The sequence below is a fragment of the Mastomys coucha genome, unplaced genomic scaffold (assembly GCF_008632895.1).
Source record: "Mastomys coucha isolate ucsf_1 unplaced genomic scaffold, UCSF_Mcou_1 pScaffold20, whole genome shotgun sequence".
In the NCBI taxonomy this organism is placed as follows: domain Eukaryota; kingdom Metazoa; phylum Chordata; class Mammalia; order Rodentia; family Muridae; genus Mastomys; species Mastomys coucha.
Window position 1 is genome coordinate 135424268 of NW_022196903.1, and position 22723 is coordinate 135446990.

General features: G+C 40.7%; 1 protein-coding gene and 1 pseudogene across 1 annotated transcript in view; both read left to right on the top strand.

Annotated features, from left to right (window-relative positions):
- Nucleotides 1-204: 204 nt before the first annotated feature.
- Nucleotides 205-3849, top strand: LOC116100034 (annotated as a pseudogene).
- Nucleotides 3850-5570: 1721 nt separating this feature from the next.
- Slco1c1 (solute carrier organic anion transporter family member 1C1) overlaps nucleotides 5571-22723 on the top strand; it is a 41523-nt gene continuing 24370 nt past the window's right edge. Inside the window, exons 1-4 of the mRNA XM_031383787.1 lie at nucleotides 5571-5908; nucleotides 11563-11715; nucleotides 12693-12834; nucleotides 22240-22372. Of these exons, the coding sequence (XP_031239647.1) occupies nucleotides 11587-11715; nucleotides 12693-12834; nucleotides 22240-22372 (404 nt within the window). The 5' untranslated portion in view covers nucleotides 5571-5908; nucleotides 11563-11586. The remainder of the gene's footprint in view (nucleotides 5909-11562; nucleotides 11716-12692; nucleotides 12835-22239; nucleotides 22373-22723) is intronic.

Sequence of the window (22723 nt, forward strand, 5' to 3'; positions counted from 1 at the left end):
ATTCTATCCAACAATTCATCTCCTGTCCAATTAAATTAGTGGTGATAAATACAAAATCAACCCTGAGGGCATGTTAATGAATGGTTCTCCATTTTCAAGAGTGTGAGTATAAAAGTGGAATAAACAGAAAGTTGGATGCAAGTAAGTCTGTGAAATTTGCCAAGAAAGAACAACAACCAGAAAGAGGGACAGGGAAGTAAGAGCATGCAGGAGGCCGTGAGTAATGAGTACCGAGTACCGAGTACCGAGTACCGAGTACCGTAAGGAGCACAGGAAGCTACTGATGGGACAAGACAATGGGTGTTCCAGGGGGAAACTGCAGCTGCTTCTTTGCAGCTCTGTGCTGGGATTCTAACCCTCTGTATCTCTGCGTGCACCCTCCCTTGGGAAGAGAGATTTAGCAGGTTAAACCATGGTAGAAATCCCAAAAATCTCAGAAGAGTTTCAAGAACAGAAGACACCACGGCCATGTGATACTGATAACGGGTGATAGAGCTTGACTAAACATTTTAGAGTAAAGGGACCCCAAAGTGTGACTAGTTTCTTTCTTGTCTAAAAGCTGGAAATGCCCTGAAGTACGTCTGCAGCCTTGTTCATGCCAGAGGTCAAAATGCTAGAAGCATCTAACTCAAAAACACCTCTGGTTCTGCTGGGGCCAGAGACTGGAGATACCAGAAAAGAGTAAGCTATTTCCTGATCTCTCTTCTCTTAAAGTATACTTCCTGGAACCCTTATGGAGAATTGTCCTGAAACTAGGAGTTACCTCCACACCTAAAATGGAAACTGGACCAATCAGGACCAGTTAATCTCCACCTCATCTTCCTCCAACCACTAACGCCTTATTGACTCCAAGGCAATTTATCTGGAACACTCATTGTCTAAGCTCAAGGGTTCCAGGGACCCCTGCAGCTATATAGGAGTTCTGCCTTCTTTCTCTCTCTTAAGGTACCTCTAATAAGATACATCTCTAAAACTCAGCTTCTGTGATCTATACATTCCTTTTTTCAGATTCATAAAAGACATTCAGAACCACTGACTTCCAGTGACTTTGGTAGCCGTAGAGTTTCTAGGACCCTATTTCCCTAAGAAAATATACAAGAAGGCTCCTCTGTTTTCAAAGACACGCTGAAATTCCCATATCAATAACAGAGGCAGAGATTACCTCCAAGACCCCAATTCACCACAAAAAGCCAAAGATCCTCAGCTGACCCCAGGAAATAGAAAAGACAAGGATACCTCCTCCTTTACTGTCCTGAGATGAGCTTAGCCTTACTCTCTCCTTGAAAACACTGTTCTGAATAGTTTTATGTCAACTTGATACAGGCTAGAGTCATCTGAAAAGCAGGTACCTTAATTAAGAAAATTCGTCCTTAAGATCCAGCTGTAGGGCATTTTCTTAACTGGCAATTGATGTCAGAAGGCCCAGCCCATTGTAGGTGGTGTCACCCTTGGGCTGGTAGTGAAAGCAGGCTGAGCAAGCCAAGGGGGGGAAGCCAGTAAGCCAAACCTCTGCATCAGCCCCTGCCTCTAGGCTGTCCTGACTTCCTTTGATGATAAATAGTGATATGGAAATGTAAGACAAATAAACTTTTGTTCCCAAAGTTGCCTACATCATGAAGTTTCATCAAAGCAATAGTAACACTAAGACACACTTGTACACACTTGCACACACCCAGAGAAACAGGGGAAGGGGGAAAGAGAGAGAGAGACAGAAAGAGAGACAGATACAGAGACAGAGACATACAGAGACAGAGAGGAAGAGAAAGAGAGACAGAGAGAGAGAGACAGAAAGAGAGACAGATACAGAGACAGAGACATACAGAGACAGAGAGGAAGAGAAAGAGAGACAGAGAGAGAGACAGAAAGAGGGGAGACAGAGACAGAGACAGGGAAGAAAATGAGAGAGAAGGGGTGGAGAGTGAGAGAGTGAGAGAGAGAAAGGGTCATGCCCTCTGTCACTATAGCCCTAGGGATCAGACTTAGAGTCACTCCATGGTCGATTCTCACCACAGTGACTGAGTTGAGTGGATGTGACAGAGATGGCTGTGACTCTTTGTTGACCTCTGATCTACCTAAAGCAAAATGCCTTAAATTTGTCTACTTTACACATGTTTTCCTAGGATATTTTAAATGACACAGATGTATCAAATCAACCTAATTATTAAGTTATAAAGAAATTTATTTCAAAGTAATCCTTTGATATACATAGTTTTACCAAACATAAAGATTAAAGCAACTTTGTATACTAGTGAGATATTTGTTTTACATAAAAAATTAAGTTTTGGCTAAATATTTGATATTGCAGTGTAGAAAGCATATTGTATAGTTTCTAGAGCTGATTCAGACTTTGAATTTTTAAACATCAATGTAAGAATGAGATTTTATAAAAATATATGGTACAAAATGGCAGAAATATGCTTAGCGCCATTTCAGAAATTATTGGAAATTCTGTCCTAATCTCAAGCCAAAATTAACTGAAGAATTTAAAAAAATAAAATTCCAGTTAGCAACTCAAACATAAATTTTTTGAATATAAAACAAACATTTTAATATAATACAAGTGTATGGTAACTTGACGGAGATTGAAGAGTGTCATCAGGAAAGCATTAAAAAGTCTTGTTTCCTGTAATTACACTACTTTGCTTCTCTAAGAGCAGAAAAATTTCCCCACTTCTGAGGCTACAGTTCTTGTTACTCTCTGAGCCCAAAGACAAGAAGAAGAAAGATGCCAGAAAATTGGCCAAAGAAGACAATGACCCAGTATATAATAGTGGCAAGGCCAAAAGGAAGTGGTCCAAAGACAACGTTTGGAGCAACCTCAACAATCTTGTCCTGTTTGACAAACCTATATACAGCAGACCCTGTAAGGAAGGTCCCAACTCTAGACTCATTTCTCCTGCTGCGGTCTCGGACTACTGAAGACTGGCTGTTTCTTGGCCAGGGCAGACAGGCCTTCAGCAGGTACTTGGTAAGGACTTATCAGACTGCTTCCAAAGCACAGAGCCTAAGCAATTTACACAACACAAGGGACGGAGACACCAGCTGCTGGTGAAGACTCGAACAGGTTCAGTCAGCTGAACACTTGGGAAAATAAAGCTTTATTAAATCAAAAATAAACGAACAAACAAGCAAGCAGAAAACTTGGCTCTGCAGTTAAAGCCTTGCAAATGAACAACATGGAATTGCCTGGGAATCTGAGCCTATGTCTCGTGAGACACTGTGAGCCACACAGATATGTTCAAGGCCAAGTGGATGTGTGGTGTTTAGAACCCAGACTGCAGTGGAGTCTCATGATACAACACAGAAGGACTCTACCAGAAACACCTCCGTTTTGGTACCCATTCGATTTTGAATTAACTCTGTTACACGTCCAGAAACTTTGTACTCTGTTACACATCCAGAAACTTTGGACTCTTGATACACTTTTGCAACCCCCTTATTTAGGTAGGCAATGCCCTTTGGGGGTCACAGTGCACAGTTTAAGGAATGGGGATTTAGAATTTGAAGGTGAGAATGACAGCAATGTAGTATAAAATCCGTACAAGGCTGTGTTCCAGAAGCCCTAAGGAATGTGTAAATGCTAGCTACATTCTGTGTAGTCATGTTGACTTTGGATTGTGTAAGGAAAAGAGTTGTATTAGAGACTGATTTGGAAAACACTGAAATTGTCCAAACTACACTCAGATGAGAGAACTGTTTCGTTGGGTTTGGTTTGTAAAGATAAACAAGTCCTTTGTCATTTTGATTGGTATGCCCCACTCTCCCTTTGATAGTTGTCGCCAGCAAGAACGATGCAGCAACAGGATCCTTCTCAGCAGCGCTTTATTAGGAGCTCCTCTTGAAGTTTGAAGCAAAGGACTCCGATACCCTGGAGCTGCTGGCTTATACAGCCGGGCAAGACTGTCTGATTGGTGCACCATGCAGACACCTCATTAACCTACCCCCGCGGGAGGGGGGGCGAGCAAACATATTACTGTCTGATTAGTTTAGTGCAAACACCTTATTAGCATATCCCCATCGGGAGGGGGAGAGCCGAAGGAGAGACCCGTCACTGCTATAGCGCCTGCACCAAGCGGCTGTCAGTGGTACGGAAGTCGGCGCCATTTTGAATAGACGCTGGTCAGCGGCCAACAGATAGCCAATGGCCACTTGTAGACATATTGAAAAAATTAACACAAAGATATTTGATCCCTGCTTCTGATGGCAAGGCAGGCCCGGCTTGATTTCTAAAATAAAGTTCTTGGTCTTACGAGAGTCTACCTACCAGTGCTTCCATTTTGTTGTTGTTTCTTGTTTGTTTTGTTTTGTTTTGTTAAGACAGCCTTGGGCTGGCTTTGCCTTCACAGCGCTAGATCTGCCTTTTCCTCTCCTCTCCCATGGTGGGATTAAGGGCAGCACCACACATAGCCCATTGCTTCTTTGTAAAGTTTAAGATAAGCTCAAGTTTATTTCTGTCTTCTTTTATCTTTTGCAGTAAAACATATTCACAAAAATGTTGACCAAGAGGGCTACGGAGATGGCTCAATGGTTAAGAGCACTTACTGCTCCTACAGGAGGCTACTGTTTAGTTCCCAGTACCCAGATAGCAGCTCACAACCATTTGGACTCCAGTTTCGGGGGATCCAGCACCCTTTCTGGGCTAGGCAGTTATATATGCATGTGGGACAAACAAACTCATAGGAGCACATATACTAAAATGTCAAACAGCTGATTACTCCTCGAAACCACCTTGAATGCTGGAGTTACACTGGCTGCTCATTTTGGACTTTTGTTTGCAGTAGATATGACATCATTTAATCCTTGGACTATCCCTGGAAATCTCATTCTGAATAACAAATAGATAGCTGCATAGCAGAATAAGTTGAGATTAGATGCCCTGCTCAGAGTTACAGCCCTGGAAGACTAAGTTGAACCTTGGAGAATCCTGGTGACAAATTTACTTACTGTGGAATAAAAATGGAAAAAATGATTTCTCAAATCCTCTAAAATCATTCTCTTGGGGAAAGATTTGGTTTGAATTGTTTCTCAGAGCAAAACCTTCTCTTTCCTTAGGTTTAGGTAGTGTAAATAACTGAATGCCAAAAATCCAATTGCTATTTTGTCAAATTTCAAGGTTCATAGGGTGTGTGGATGGAGCTATTGATTTTTTTGCTTTGAAAGTGAACTCCCCCGAGGAGGATCCTGCAGAGCTTTGATCCTGACCTGAAAGTATTCCTGCAGATTCTAGAATCCCAATGGTGAGGGAAACAAAGCAGGGAACTGTCCCAAGATATTTAAAAAAAAAATAGCAAACAAATAAATACAACACAACAAGCCTGGCCCCTTGATGTCCCTTAGGACTGGCCGGCTGGAAAACTGATTGGAAGGAGAAGGGGAGGGGGTCTTTGTTCCAAACTTCCTTCCCTGCTCTGGCTTCTGTTTCCTCACCCCCACCTCCCGTGGAGTTGTGTTTTCTGGGATCAGCAAGTAAAAATCACAAGTGGTCTTTTCTTTCTTTTTTTTTTTTTTTCCTTGTTCTTCTATAAACAAAGCTTTATCACGTGTGGCCTTAAACTTGCTGCAAATTGCAAAGAAATGGCTCAAAAGCTCCAGCTCTTTCCGTGCCCTGGGAGCTGAGATGCAGGGCAGTGCCCTTGCCAGGGTGCCCAATTCCCTGCAGACTGCCAGAAAAAAAGAGGCCAACTGGAAAGGCGAAAGAGAAAGACTGCCTAGGGGCGAGATCAGACCCTTGGTCTTTTCTTTCCTCTAATCTGTCCTGTCTGTGCCCACCAGCTCTCTTGACTTGCCAGAACTATTTACAACTGCTGTGGGGTGCTGCCTCAGTTTCCTGTTTCAGGCTGCGCTCTGTGACCCACCCCCTTGCTGAACATTCTGAAAGGAGCTGGACAGCTTTCACTTCTACCTCCAGGTAGGATTTGGCTCTTCTTGTTTATCTATCTATCTATCTATCTATCTATCTATCTATCTATCTATCTATCTATCTATCTATCTATCTATTTATCTATCCATCCATCCACCCACCCATCCACCCACCCACCCACCCAATCACCCATCTATCTATCTATCTATCTATCTATCTATCTATCTATCTATCTATCTATCTATCAGTCTATCTCATCATCTGCTTTTAATTGTCATCATCTGCTTTTAATTGTGTCAGCAATATGCCTTGTTCTCCCAGGACAGACGTAGATAATTTGACACTAATTTCTGCAAGACTTTATCTATGACACTTCAGTAAAAGTCAATGACTTCCCTTGTTAGCTGGGTGAACTAGGATAGGAGTCTGGTTAAAGAAGACAGGTAAACACAGATCTGCTCTCAGGTTTCGGCTTTGTTGCTCCTCAGTTGGGTGGTTTCTGTCATATTGCTTAACTGCTGTGAACTAAGTCATTTTATAAGTTGAGATGATGGTGTTGAAGTTTTGGGATTATTTTAAAGGTTATACCATATATGCATATATCACACTGTAGAGATAGAGTTTTTGATATGTGAATTTGATACTGAAATCATTTGTAGTTAGGGGTGGGAAATCAGAATTCTGTGTAAGACACATTGTTCCTCATGAAAATAACCCAGGTTATTTTTAAGACCTCTGGAAGAGAAGATTCTCAGAGTCAGAACACCTGGCAGTTGCAGGGGTGTTCAAGAAGGGAGACTGGTCATGGGTACTTATCTGAGCATCCCTATGACAGCCCATGCAGATTGGCTGCATCTCCATCATTGGTTCAGAGCACAGGGCCTGTGTGCATCTGTGTGACTCAACTTAACCTATCTATCTCAGCCACCTGAGCCAATCTTTAAAAACTAGGTTCTCAAACCAACCCATGTGAACAGAGAATTCAGCTTTAAGAAAAAAAAGGCCAGCTTGGCTTGTTTGCTTTAAAATCTGGAACTTGTTATACCTTAACCTAGGATATTGAATGAAAACTTTGTCATCTGTCTTTTTATTATTTGTTTTAAATTTTTGGAAAAATAGGCTCAAGTGGACAAGAGATAAAGGATATGTCAAATGCGCATTTCTCTAAACTGCAATCCACCCTACTATACAAATGCAGATAAAGAGAAGTGGGCTTTGGCCTTGATCATGGACGTCTTTCCATTCACATCATTGAACATTTCTCGCCATCCTCTCAAGGCAATGAGAAGCTCACAATGCCCACGAGCTGGAGCCTCCCGGGAATATATTGCAGGCATTCCGATTTGCATATTAGGCATTACGATGCAGTTCAGCTTCTGCAAATATATGTAGTGTCAATTTTTTAGTGTTACTTTGCCAGATCACAACATCAACTCAGGTCAGGATATCTGGCCATTGTTCCCAGTAGAATGATTGTGTAATACCTCCAAATATAAGAAAACAGCATACTGAAACATCTCAAAGTTTTAAATTATTATTTTCATCATTGCTACTGTATGACACACACATCTTATAGTTAAGCCATTTGCTCTTTTAAAGAAAGATTTCGTCTGAGTGATGTATGCCATTATTGAACATTTACTTGCATATCCTAGTTAAGAGCTTTAAAGTCATGTCTAACAGGAAATAGTATATAAATAACCCCTTAAAAGGTCAATTTCAATTATATCATTTTTATAAAGAATCATATTTTAAAGTATAAGTTTATTATTGTTGTTGTTTTTAAAAATCTTTCTGCCCTATATACTTTTATGTAGTAATATTTTTAGGGTTGGTAAACTTTGATTTTCTGCATCAAATTCATTTCTTATTATAGATACTGTTTCTTGCACTGTAGTAAAAATGAACTCTTCTCTGTTCGATTTCTATAGCTATATTTACTTCTTCACCTTACCTTTCAGTGGGTTCTAAGATTACATTGTGAGGCATCACCATAATTTGCTGGCCATTTAGATCATTTGGCTATTTGGATTTTTTTGTCCTAAGCAATGACTCCTCCTAGATCGTCTACTTCAGGTACTAGGTAGACTTGTTGGAAAGAGAGCTACTGAACATCGCAGAAGCCTGTGTTTCTCAAATAGCATTTTGATTGTTCTTGCAAAGCATTATTTTGGAAAACCAGTCTTAGTAACTTAGTATTTGTATAAAGTTTGTATCACACTGGTGATAGTTTTTCTTAGAGTTCTGATTTTGTTTCTGTTACTGTTATTTTATTGTTATTATTGTTCATGATTTTTTCAATCAGAAATAGATGTTGAGTGATATCAATTGGCAATATTAATCAATTGCTACTTTTTAGAGTAATTTCAATGTGAAGTATTGAGCCATTGATTTGAATTTGGTAGTGGTTGGGGGGAGTTTATAATCTATAGGTTTGTTCTGAGGTTTCTTCTTTTTGCTGTCCTCATGAGATTTTGTAATGAAGGTCACTTTAGTTTGTATCAAATAATGACAGTGAGTCCATTTCATTCTCTGCTTGCTTTCCTTAAAATGGATTCCATGATAAAGCAGCCCTGCCATTCATCTGTCCTTAGTGCCTTTGCTTTGGTGTATGGTTTGAAAGTGCATTGCTTTCCTCCTCATTGTCTGTTTTTCTCTTCTGGACAATGTCAATACATGTATTATTTACTTAAAAGTTCTTCATTTTGCCAACACTTTATATTTATCTGTATATTTTATACATAATTTTGGTCTTGCTTACTACGCGTCTTTATCTATTATTTTTCTGTTGTTCTTTTTTTATATCATACTTTATTTTTTTCTTGTAAATGCTGCCTTCATTTTTTGTTGATTATTTTATTTATTTACATCCCAAATGTTGTCCCCTCTGGGTCGCCCCTTGCAAAGTTCTTCCCCTACACTCCCTCCCCTTCGCCTCTGAGAGGGTGACTCCCAGTATCCCTGAGCATCAAGTCCCTATAGGATTAGGCTCATCCTCTCTCACTGAGGCTAGACAAGGCAGTCCTCTGCTACATATGTGCTGGCTAGCCTCAGACCAGTCTGTGTACACTCTTTGGTTGGTAGGTTGATCTCTGGGAGTTCCCAGGGGTCCAGGTTAGTTGACACTGTTGGTCTTCCTGTGGGATTCCCATCCCCTTCAGTTCCTTCAATCCTTCCCCTAACTCTTATATTGGGGTCCCTGACCTCAGTCCAATGCTTGGCTATGCGTATCTGGATCTGCCTGTCAGCTGTTGGTACAGCCTCTCAGAGGACAGTCATGCTAGGCTCCTGTTTGCAAGCACAATATAACATCAGTAATAGTGTCAGGGCAGTGCCCACCGATGGGATGGATCCTAAATTGGGCCAGTTACTGGTCAGCCATTTCTTCAGTCTCTACTCCATTTTTGTCCCTGTATTTTTTTAGACAGGAACAATTTTGGGTCAAAAGTTTTATAGATGGGTTGGTGTCCCCATCCCTCCACTGGGAGCCTTATCTAACTATTAGAGGTGGTCTCTTCAGGTTCCATTTCCCCACTGTTGGGCATTTCAGCTAAGGCCACTCACATTGAGTTCTGGGAGGCTCCCCCAGACTAGAGGTTTCTGGGACTTCCTAGAGATTAACACTAATCCCCAACCTTCAACCCCCAACCCCAGCAGCTACATATTTCTATACAGTCCCCTGGCACTCTGGCCTTCTCTCCTGTCTCTTGCCATACCTGATTCTGACCGCTATTCCCTACCCCTCCTCCCCTCTACAATTCTGAACATCTACTCCCCAAATGCAAGGTCACCAACATTCGTAAAAGTAACTTTACTGAGTCTCAAAACACACATTGAATACCCTCCAACACACACACTATTAATGAATAGTGGGAGACTTCAACACCCCACTCTTACCAATGGATGGCTCATTGAAACAAGAAACCAAACAGAGACATAAGTAAACTAACAGGAGTTATGAACCAAATGGATTTAAAGATATCTACAGAATATTTCACCCCAAAAGAATACAGATTTTCAAGGAACAGTCTCCAAAACTGACCATATAACCAGAAACAAAACCAGTCTCATGAGATACAAGAAGACTGAAATAAGCCCTTGCATTCTATCAGACCACAGCCAACTAAGGCTGGACTTCAACAACAGAAACAACAGAAAGCCCACACGCTCAAGGAGACTGAACAACTCTCCACTCAATGCTAACTTGGTCAGGGAAGCAACAAAGAAAGTAAAGACTTTCTAGATCAAGGGAAATGAAGGCACAACATACTCAAACTTATGGGATACAAAGAAAGCAGTGCTAAGAGGAAACTTCATAGCATGGAGTGCCTTCATAAAGACACTGGGAGATCTCGTACTGGCAACTTAACAGCACACCTAACACCTCCAGAATAAAAAGAAGCCAACACACCCAGGAGGAGTAGGCATGAGGAAATAGTCAAACTTAGGGCTAACCAATTAGAAACAAAGAGAACAATACAAAGAATCGACAAAATCAAGAACTAGTTCTTTGAGAAAATGAATAAGACAGACAAATCTTTATGTTTTATCCATATTTTTCATCTTTTGACTGAGAGTTATGTTAACTACTTTAATTTGATTGGTTTAATATTTTTTGTTCTTTCACTTCCTTTTATTTGCTCATTTTAAAAAACTTAAAATTAAGCATGTTTATAAAATCAGATATTCTTAGCCCCTGTCCCTCCCTTGGAAGCCCCACTTATTTCTCATAAATAAGGAATAAAGACATCATACACATGAGCCGAACAACTTTAAATTCTACCACATGCTTGAAAATTTACTCCAAATATATTTCTCTAGTCAGTGTAATGAGTACTGGAAGATATCCCTTTTAATGTTCACGTGGGGAATCTTGTAACCGATGGGGACAGCCATGCTGTTTTAATTTTTGAGTCCTGTGGCCTGCTTTAAATTATTAGACAAAATCTGGTTCATGTAAACGACTAACAACCTGTAGCACAGGATGTGTAAATATTAATGTGAACAGGGAGAAATAGGGTCAGATTGTGCAAAACTGTGAAGAGTTTGGACAGGAGGGAGAGAGAGGGGAGGGTGGGAATTCAGCATGGGGGAGTTTTCCTTCCTCTAAGGCAAACTGCAGCCTGTGCTTTCATCTGAATTCAATCTAGGCAGCAGCCGTTTATCGTTCGCATTCCTTCTCCGTTAGCTAAGTACACAAAGTGGACTTCTTCCTACTTGCTTCATTTTAAGCTTTACGTGGGTGCCAGAGGAACGCCAAGGTGCTTTGGGGATCTGTGATGGTGTCAGTCTCTGCTATTCATGCCTTGGAAACCTTCATTCTAATGAATCAATATTCAAGAGGTTGGATTTCTTTTCCCCTTCCTGCTTGCGCCCAGTTTAATCTGGCAAGACCACAAAGTCAGCAAAATTCTGCCTCGTTATTTATTCCAAAGGCAACATGGAAATTTATTCTTTGCTATAATGAGGCCCAAAGTGAAAAGATTGAGAAAGAATGCTGGCTGTAGGTCTCAATGGCAGGATTCGTTAATCAAATATCCTGTCTGATTTTAATTGAAAAACGTTGCCAATTTACAATAGTAAGAGATCGTGGTTCTTTAAAGTATACCTATACAACTGTAGTCTCCTGCGAAACGGAAACGTCGTTAAATCACGTGGATTGGAAATAAATTGCTGTTTCCTTTTAAAATCAACTTTGACAGGCTGGGATAAGAAACATTTTCATAATGGACACCTCATCCAAAGAAAACGCCCATTTGTTCCACAAAAATTCAGCGCAACCTGCCGGAGGGCCATCCTTTAAAATGGGATATCCGTCCACAGAGGAAGCGCGGCCATGCTGTGGAAAACTCAAGGTAGAGGGTTTGGGTATAGTTTACAAGCCTGACTTTCCTTCCGGACAAATGAAGCTAGAGGAGGAAATTGCTTTCTTTCTTTTCTTTTCTTTTTAAAAATAAGCTCTCAATTGCAAATTACTAAGACCACTCACCAAGCGATGAAATAAATCATTTTTGCCTGCTGTGCAGGCCACGTGGCTTTCCTGGGCTCCCTTGAAGGCTCTTCCCAGATAAGCAGGGGAGACAGAGAACCAGACATTTATAAAAGCACTACCCTGCCCTATATGTTGTACTAATTATTCCCACACTATTTTCCTTTTCTGAAAGCAAACTTGGCTTGGCTTGTTATACAGAGACAGGTGTCTGCCTCCCTTCTTTATACCAAATATCACTCGTGGAACATAATAACATTGTATTTTAATAACTGTGAACCAGAATTCACATGGATTCTGCTTTCTGTATATAATTAAAATGCATGTCTATTAAAATATAACCAGATATCAAAGAACCACTGAAAATTTAAGAAGAAATTTAACAACTACAAACCAAGTAGACTGAACATTTCAGTGCAGAATGTTTCTTACTAGTGTATTGACTGTGATTTCAAAATGCATAATAGGCAAGGGCTTGTAGGAAGATGGCGCATGGGTGTAGTGATTCACTTCTTTTATCTTCTTTCCCATCAATGCTACTTTCCTTGTCCCTCACTGCTATTTCCAAAGCTAGACTCCCTTTAATGCCCTTTGGTGGAAGAGTAGAGGAATGCTGAGAATGGTTTACATGAAAGTCCCCATGCATTTCAACTGCCAAGTAACTGGGGTTGTTTGGGGAGAGGGGATGGACTCTGATGGTCTTGGGGCTGATTTGAGCTGCAACAGTGCTTGAGACAAGCCGTCAGTGGTAACACACTTGCTGCTCCTCTCAATGCTGTTTCCTTAGAACCTTCTGAGCTATGCAAAGCTAGTCCGGTTATGTCTACTTTTCGTGTTTTCCAGGTGTTCTTGGGTGCCCTGTCTTTTGTCTACTTTGCCAAAGCATTGGCAGAAGGCTATCTGAAGAGCACCATTACTCAGATAGAGAGGAGGTTTGATATCCCTTCCTCTCTGGTGGGAATAATTGATGGTAGTTTTGAAATCGGTAGGTATCACAGAAGCCTGACTTTTCCTTTAAGCCCAAGGTCTTCCTCCTGAGCCTCCTCAGTGCCATCCATCATTGTCTGCTGAGATGCAACCTGTAAAATCCTGTTTGGATTAATCTGCTTGGGTCTTATGCAACAGTGATGTAGCTATGAAGGAAATCTATTCTCTCAGCGTGAGCAGGCAAGCAATAACAAATTTCCTGCCCCGGTATCCATTACTGGATGCTTAGACAAGTCAGTTACCCATCAGAGGGGAGACTTTCTTTAGGGGAGATGAGGTGAAGATAGGTGTTTTAGGTTGTAATATGTGGGAAGTAACTCTTAGAGAAGTGAGAATGTGGGACCACTTGAGCGGGCTCTGCAAAAATGGAGTCCAAATATTTAAGAAGTAGACACTTGGGGGCTGGAGAGATGGCTTGGCAGTTAAGAGCACTGACTGCTCTTCCAGAGGTCCTGAGTTCAATTCCCAGCAACCAGATAGATGGTGGCTCACAACCATCTGTAATGGGATCTGATGCTCTCCCCTGGTCTGTCTGAAAAGAGTGGCAGTGTAGTCATATACATGAAGTAAATAAACAAACAAAAAAACCCCAAAGGTGACACTTAATGTATTTTTCTACATACATATTTGCTGAAAGGAGAGAAGGGGAATTGTATTAGCAGGAACACAAGAGTAGAACAGACTGAAAAGCTTCTACCCTCTGGTATCTCTAGTTTAGCAATTGCTTAGGCCTCCATCTTCAAAGAGTGATTTTAATCACTGATTTGAAAGTGTTAGAAAGAGTGCTGTTCCAGCTAGTCAGCTGCCGAGTTAATAAAAGTGAGAGACATCTAGTGCTTTTTCAAATAAAATAACCCACTTAGTGGTCATTGATGTCATTTGGGACAAACAAAATAGCAGAGAAATAACTGCTTCAGTGTCAGATTTACCTGTAGTGAGTGGAATTTGGGTCTTCAACTTCTTTTTGTAACTTGCTATTGTGAGACCAATGAACATATAAAAATTTCTGGCTTTTGCAAAAAAAAAAAAAAAAAGCATGGCCATAGCTCAGGGATGCAGATCAGGTTACCCCATGTACCTGTTCTAATCTGGTAACCATTTCCTGAAGATTGTACTGTGTAAGAACAAAGAAAGCCGTAAATCAACAGTCTTTCCAACATCAGGTAGGTAGCGATGACAATGTGGAGAAACCTCTTCTATTGGGCTCAGATGACAATATTAGCTTTTGAGCAGCTAAAAGCTAGAGATCCATTCATACATTCAAAGGGATTTACCCAATGGTCAGGAAGACATCAGGTCGTACAGAGGGGGGTGATGAATGGCTCTGAAGAGGATTAAGATGGCCTGAGATAATATGGCTCCAAACACAAAATTCCAACCACTGAAGTTCTAAGCAAGGTATCAGCTTTTGTACGTGGAGCATTCCTGCAAATTAATTCACAAAGGTTCCAGAACAGTTTCAGTCACACCGTAGTGGCCATTCTGGTGTCTGGGAAGTGTTCAAGTATAGGTGTTGACTTTTCAGGGAAGGGGCCCAAGTTTCTATTTGTTTTTGTTTTAGATTGCATTATTTGTTTATTTATAATTAATTAAGCTAGTCTGTTTGTTTTCATGTGCATACACAAGAGTCCCATGGTACACTTGTGGAAGTCAGAGGATACATTGAGGGAGTCAATTCTCTCCTTCTACCATGTGGGTCCTGTGGATTGAACTCAGGTCGTCAGACTTGGTGACAGGTGTCTTGACCTGCTGAGACATCTCAAAGCAAGCCCTTCATTTCCTGTTGCCAGAGGCTATCAACATTGTTAGTCAGTAACCTGACTTGCATCATGGTTCTGAAATACCCAGTTGTCTTAGTTAGGGTTTAACTGCTGTGAAGAGGCACCATGACCATGGCAACTCTTAAAAAATAAAGCTCTTGTTGGCTTACAGCTCAGAGGTTTAGTCCATCATCATCATGGCAGGAAGCTCGGGAACATACAGGCAGATGTGATACTGGGGAGGTAGCTCAGACTTCCAAATCGGAATCTGCAGGCAGCAAGAAGTGACAGGAACACACTGGCCAGGCTTGAGCTTCTGAACCTGAGAGCCTGCCTCTAAGTGACCCGCTTCCTCAAGCTAAGCCACATCTACTCCAACAAGCCACATCTCCTATTGATGGTCCTGAATGGAAGGACCACAGATGGGTGAGGTCAGGTGACAGGCGGCATCATGGGAAGAAAGACATATTGATAGGAAACTTCTGCCTAACTGAGTAAGCTGAGCTACGACATGGAAGTCTATATGCCAATAAAAATGAGATATCAAACAAGTTTAATTTTTCTCACTCTTGGCTTCTAGGTATAAACATAGTGCTAGAGATGCTTAAAGATGATGGAGTGTAAACTTTCTCTTGGATTTCTTCACTATACGAGACAGAAACTATGCAAAAGCACACTCGGTGGCAGCATCTGGTCCCTACACACATGCACACACATATGCTCTTCAGTCCCACATACATTTGTGCCCCAAAATGTATGGAAACACACCCATCGAAAACACATACCCCACATATACATACAAGAAAGTTATATAAATATACACATTGAAAAACTTGGTTGAAATTCTTTTAATTTCAATTGATTGTGTATAGAAATTCTAGCATTTTCTGAATGCAAAAATCACGACTGAAATGGAAGACACACAAACACATACACACATATTTTTTAAATTTCTAAATGTGCCCATTTTTTCTTTTCTTACTCCGTTGACCTGGGGACTATGCTGAGTTGCAATTATGATAATGGACACCCTTCTCTTGTTTCTTACAGAGCTTTTACAATTTCACTATTCAGCAATTTGCCTATTGCATGGATTTTATTTTAATTAATTAAATTATTAATTAGTTATTTGTTTTACATGGTTTTTAATAACTATATTTTACAAATTTATCTAATCAGCACATTGCTCTTTCTTCTTTCTGCTTTTCATTGTTTGAAGGTTTTGAGACATAGTGGCTTGCCCTGTGGCCTTGACTGGCATGGACTTCACTATGTAGATCAATTTGACCTCATACTTACAGAGCTCCATCTGCCTCTGCCTTTAGAGTGCTGTGTTGGAATGTGTGCCCTACCATGAGAGACTCAGTGGTTTTTATACTTCAGGGTCTGGCTGCACTGAGGGCTTCACTACATTTCTTCTATTCTACAAAAATGTTTTTCTCCACCTGTTATATGATGGCTTAATCAACAGATGGCTTCTTACCTCACATTCTCACAGTCCTGAAATAAGCTGCACTTGGCGGGCTGCACTGAGTGTTCCTTTGGCTAGTAGGATATTGAACTTCAAATTCACAACTGTACTTGGCCTCTAATTGCCATTTCTTACTCTAGACTTGTTCAGTTTTTGTTTCTGGTGCATAATAAGACTTCAGTTATTTGCTTTCTTTTTTAAGATTTGAAATTTTGGATGTGTGTGCATAAAACGTTTCAAGTTTGATAAAACATTTATCAAACTTCTTGGACCTGTTATCTTTTTATCAATTGGTTATGTGAAGTATGGAAGAGCTTTCATATTCAATTCAGTGTGTGTGTGGCGGGGTACGTGTGTGCACATGTGTATGTGCATATATGTACACAGAAGCACTGTGTAGGCATACATTTGTGAAAAGCAGAGGTAGACTTCCAGTAACTTCCTTTACTGCCATCCACTTTATCTTCTGAGGAAGGGAGTCTCTCACTGAGCCTGGTGCTCACCTTTGCAGCCAGGTTGGCTGGCCAGAAAGCCTTTGGAGTCTGTCTATCTCCACACTTCCTCCTTAAGGCTAGTGCTGAGGTAACAGACACCAGCTTCATGCCAGCTTATTTGTTGATGTTGAGGATCTGAACATAGCCAGCGCTTTGCTCCTGAGCTCTCTTCTCAGATGCTCCAATTCATTTTTTGTAGGTTTTTGAATCATTTACCTCTCCCATGTATTTCTCCTGGGAACTCAGAAAAGTTGCCATTGTAGCAAACACAGGAAATGTAATCTTGTGGAGATAGGATGGTGGCAAAATGGCATTATTCATTAATATAATACACAACACCCTTCAAACCAGTCTCTTATTGTAAGAGTTTGGTGAAAAGTACATAGACTGCAGAAGTATTGCTATAAAAAGTAAGCCAGTCTCACAAATAGAAGGACATGATCAGTCTAGTTCTTACACTAATCAAATGCAAAATAGGTACTTTAATGCTTAGTTTCGTTAATATGCAAATTTTTAAAGAACTGAATTCTTCGAAGAGTCAAGCACATAGACCTCATTTTCAAGCTACGATATTTTCTATGTTCTTATTATTATCCTTCAGGCTGTAAAATTCACCACTCATTTTCCAATTGACTAACGCTGGCAGTGTGTCCAAACAGTAGTAAATCAGATGATTGCTTACAGATGGAAGGAAACATGCTGCTGCTGTAACATGGAAAGAGAAAGAACAGCGTCAGAGCCAGGCCAGCCATCAGCCTCCAGAGTCAGCCTATAGGGAAGTGTTTGCTTCTTTATCTAGTGGGAGTTCCTGCCAGCGAGACTTCCCAAAGGATGCTAGCTAAAGCGTGAAAGTCCTTAAAATGCGTGCCCCTAACCCACACGTTTCTCATGGCATATTGCTATCACACTCTGCACCATTGTATCTGAGAATACCTTGCAAATGCAGATTCCTTGACTGGACCATGGATCCAGGGCACCAGGATGTGACAAGAATATTACTTATCTCCCTTTGTGCCTTGTCCTAGGGATTCTTTTATAGAACAAAGCCTGAGAAATCTTCCCTTAAAACATGTTGAATCGTAGAGCTCACGAGATAGCTCATTTAGTTTCATGTAAACATGACAAGCTGAGTTTGATGTCCAAATACGTATCCAACAACAACAACAATCGGGTATGATATAGGACTTTTTCTTACTATTGCAGAAGACATAGGCCTGCCAGCATAGGTAGCCAAGAGACCCTAAGGCTGATGAGTGGAGACCTTATTTTACAAAACAAGGTAAATAGCATCTGAGAGGCAACATATAAGTTTAATCTCTGACCTCCATCATGAGTATCAGTGCACACACACACACACACTTACACGAACATAAACTTGTACAAATAAATGCACACAAAACGATTTCTTTTTTTAATTAGATGTTTTCTTTATTTATAATATCTCCTTTCCCATGTTCCCCTCCAAAAAAAGATAAAAAAATAAAAGAAAATTAAAAAAACAAAAACTAAAACAATCCCCTGTTCCCTCTCACAGGGCCAAGGTCCTCTCCTTCCACTGATGACCAACTTGGCCATCCTCTGCTATACACATGCTGGTGGAGCCATGAGTCCCACCATGTGTGCTCTTTGGTTGGAGTTTTAGTCCCTGGGAACTCTGAGGGTACTAGTTAGTTCATATTATTGTTCGTCCTAAGGGGCTGCAAACCCTTCAGCTCCTTGGGTTCTTTCTCTAGCTCCTTCATTGGGGACCCTGTACTCAGTCCAATGGATGGCTGTGAGCCTCTACTTCTGTATTAATCGGGCACTGGCAGAGCCTCTCAGGAGACAGCTATATCAATCAGGTTCCTGTCATCCAGCACTTGCTGGCATCCACAATTGTGTCTGGATTTGATGATTGAATATGGGAAGGATTCCCAGGTGGAGATGTCTCTGAATTGTCCTTTCTTCAGTCTCTGCTCCACAGTTTGTCTCTACAACTCCTTCCATGGGTATTTTGTTCCCACTTTTAAGAAGGAACGAAGTAGCCACACTTTGGTCTTCCTTCTTCTTGAGTTTCTTATGGTTTGTGGTTTGTACTTTGTGTACTCCGATCTTCTAGGCTAATATCCACTTATCAGAGAATGCATACCATGTATGTTCTTTTGTGATTGGGTTACCTCCCTCAGTTCATCCATTTCCCCAATAATTTCATAAATTCATTGTTTTTAAAAGCTGAGTAATACTCCATTGTGTAAATGTACTACATTTTCTGTATCCATTCCTCTATTGAGGGGCATCTGGGTTATTTCCAGTTTCTGGTTATTATAAATAAGGCTTCTATGAACATAGAGGAGCATGTGTCCTTATTACATGTTGGAGCATTTTCTGGGTATATGCCCAGGAGTGGTATAGCTGGGTCCTCTGGTAGTACTATGTTCAATTTCCAGAGGAACCACCAAACTGATTTCCAGAGTGTTTGTACCAGCTTGCAATCCCACCAACAATGGAGGAGTGTTCCTCTTTCTCCACAACCTCGCCAGCATCTGCTGTCACCTGAGTTTTTGATCCATTCTGACTGGTGTGAAGTGGAATCTCAGGGTTGTTTTGATTTGCATTTCCCTGATGACTAAAGATGTTGAACATTTCTTTAGGTGCTTCTCAGCCATTTGGTATTCGTCAGTTGAGAATTCTTTGTTTAGCTCTGTACCCCATTTTTAATAGGGTTATTTGGTTCTCTGGAGTCTAACTTCTTGAGTTCTTTGTATATATTGGATATTAGCTCTCTATCAGATATAGGATGGGTAAAGATCTTTTCCCAATTTGTTGGTTGCCATTTTGTCCTATTGACAGTGTCTTTTGCCTTACAGAAGCTTTTCAATTTTATGAAGTCCCATTTGTCAATTTTTGATCTTTGAGCATAAGCTATTGGTGTTCTTTTCAGGAAATTTTCCCCTGTGCCTATGTGCTCAAGGCTCTTTCCCACTTTCTTTTCTATTAGTTTGAGTGTATCTGGTTTGATGTGGAGGTCCTTGACCCACTTGGACTTGAGCTTTGTTCAAGGAGATAAGAATGGATCAATTTGCCTTCTTCTACATGCTAACCACCACTTGAGCCAACACCATTTGTTGAAAATGCTGTCTTTTTTACCACTGTTTTAGCTCCTTTGTCAAAGATCAAGTGACCATAGGTTTGTGGGTTCATTTCTGGGTCCTCAGTTCTATTCCATTGATCTACCTGCCTGTCACTGTACCAATACCATGCAGTTTTTATCACAATTGCTCTGTAGTACAGCTTAAGGTCTGGGATGGTGATTCCACCAGTGGTTCCTTTATTGTTGAGAATAGTTTTTGTCTATCCTGGGGTTTTTGTTATTCCAGATGAATTTGCAAATTGTTCTTTCTAAGTCTGAGAAAAATTGAATTGGAATTTTGATGGGGATTGCATTGAATCTGTAGATTGCCTTGGGCAAGATGGCCATTTTTACTATATTAATCCTACCAATTCACAAGCATGGAAGATCTTTCCATCTTCTTAGATCTTCTTCAATTTCCTTCTTCAGAGTCTTGAAGTTTTTGTCAAACAGATCTTTTACTTGCCTAGTTAGAGTCACACCAAGGTATTTTATATTATTTGTGACTATTGTGAAGGGTGTTGTTTCCCTAATTTCTTTCTCAGCCTGATTATCCTTTGTGTAGAGTAAGGCCACTGATTTACTTGAGTTAATTTTGTATCCAGCTACTTTACTGAAGTTGTTTATCAGGTTTAGGAGCTCTCTGGTGGAATTTTTGGGGTCACTTAAGTATTCTATCATATCATCAGCAAATAGTGATAATTTGACTTCTTCCTTTCCAATTCATATCCCTTTGATCTCCTTTTGTTGTCTAATTGATCTAGCTAGGACTTCAAGTACAATATTGAATAGGTAGGGAGAGAGTAGACAGCCTTGTCTAGTCCCTGATTTTAGTGGAATTGCTTCAATTTTCTCTCCATTTAGTTTGATGTTGGCTACTGGCTTGCTGTATGTTGCTTTTACTATGTTTAAGTAGATCAGACCTTGAATTCCTGATCTTTCCAAGACTTTTATTATCAAGGAATGTTGGATTTTGTCAAATGCTTTCTCAGTATCTAATGAGATGATCATATGTTTTTTTTTTCCTTTGAGTTTGTTTATATAGTGAATTACTTTGATGGATTTCCAAATATTGAACCATTCCTGCATTCCTGGGATGAAGCCTACTTGATCATGATGGGTGATTGTTTTGATGTGTTCTTGGATTCAGTTTGCAATAATTTTTTTTTTTGAGTATTTTTGCATCAATAAAGGAAATTGGTCTGCAGTTTTTTTTCTTTGTTAGATCTTTGTGTGATTAAGGTATAAGAGTAATTGTGGCTCACACAAAACTATTTCATGATGTTTCATTAGACTGTTTTAGAGCTATGCAATTCCTACTTTAAAACCAATGTTCTTCAATTATTTTTTTAAAGATTTATTTTATTTATTTTATGTGTAACACTGTAGCTGTACTGATGGCCATGAGCCATCATGTGTGTGGCTGCTGGGAATTGAACTCAGGACCTCTGCTGGGCCTGCTTGCTCTGGCCCCACTCTGGCCACACTCTGTCCCCACTCCGGACCTGCTCCGGCCCCACTCGCTCCAGCCCCGCTCGCTCAACTGTAATTCACTGTAGCTGTCTTCAGACATACTAGAAGAGGCCATCAGATCTCATTATGGGTGGTTGTGAGCCACCATGTGGTTGCTAAGATCCGAACTCAGGACCTTCCAAAGAGCAGTCAGTGTTCTTACCCACTGAGCCATCTCTCTAGACCTTCATTTATTTTTTTAAATGGCTGTCTTGTAAAAATATTGTATTCGTGGCATTTATATCTTGCGGTTTAGTTGTTTGTGGGGACAAACTTTCTATATTGAATCTCTTTGTAAAGAAGTCTTTTAACAATTACAAAGTATCATTTGTAAAAGTGTGGGTCTAATTTTTTATTTCACTTAAAGTGAGATATACACCTATTTTTGTAATACCTTTCTTTGAGGAATATTAGCTGTAGAGTTAATATAGGATCTATGTTTCAAAAATAATTGGGAAAACAATAGAAGCTTTAATAGAAAGTGTAAGTGAATGAAGAAACGAATAAAATTTGCTGCAAAGTCACCGAGAAAACTTTAAAACATCAACGGAAGGAAGCTTTGTATAATTTAGATTTATTTTTAGGTTTTAATTACATGTGTAGGTATGTGCATATGAATTCAGATGTCCTTGAAGTTCAGAGGAGGGCATCAGATCCCTTGCAGCCAGGGTTGCAGGGAGCAGTGAGTCACCCAGTGTGGGTGCTCGGAAACAAACCTTGTCCTCTGTAAGAGCGGCAGGCTCTCTCCACCAAGGAGCCATCTCTCCAGCCCTCTGTCTACAATCTGGTGTACTGATAAAATGCTTTTAAAGGAACAAATGATCAGGTGCGACAAAACAAAATAGGAGAGAGATGGTAACTGAAATATTTTGATGAAAAAGGATGAGGTGATTAAAGTCACGAATCAACAGCTACTTTAGCTCCCAGGGAATCATGACGGGGAACTTCCTTCAAGTGCCGCTCTGCTCAGTCTGTGTATGCCATTTGTTTGCTGATGCTGTGGGATGTTTCCTAGGCTCCCTAACCTGACCATGAGTGCTTCTGCTTGCCCCCAAAGGGAATCTCCTGGTCATAACGTTTGTTAGCTACTTTGGTGCCAAACTTCACAGGCCAAAAATCATCGGAGCAGGATGCCTGGTCATGGGCTTCGGAACTATGCTCATTGCTGTACCCCAGTTCTTCATGGAGAAGTGAGTCTAAACCATCCGTCTTCGTCTAACTTCCCAGTCACTGGCAGGTCTTCTCCTTTTCTTAAAAAGTATAATTTTGTGTTGTTTTCAGAAGGCAGGTATCATGCTAGGAGGCTCTGGCTTGTCAGATATTCAGCTTATTAGCTAGCCCAAGACAGCCTTGAATTCCCAGCCTTCCTGCCTCAGCCTCCTGAATGCTAGAATTAGACACGTGTGTGCGTGTGTGCGTGCGTGTGTGCATGCGTGTGTGTGTGTGAGTGGGCGTGCGTGTGTGTGCGCGTGTGTGCGCGCGTGTACGTGCATGTGTGTGTGTGTGTGTGTGCGTGTGCGCGTGTGCATGCGTGTGCGTGC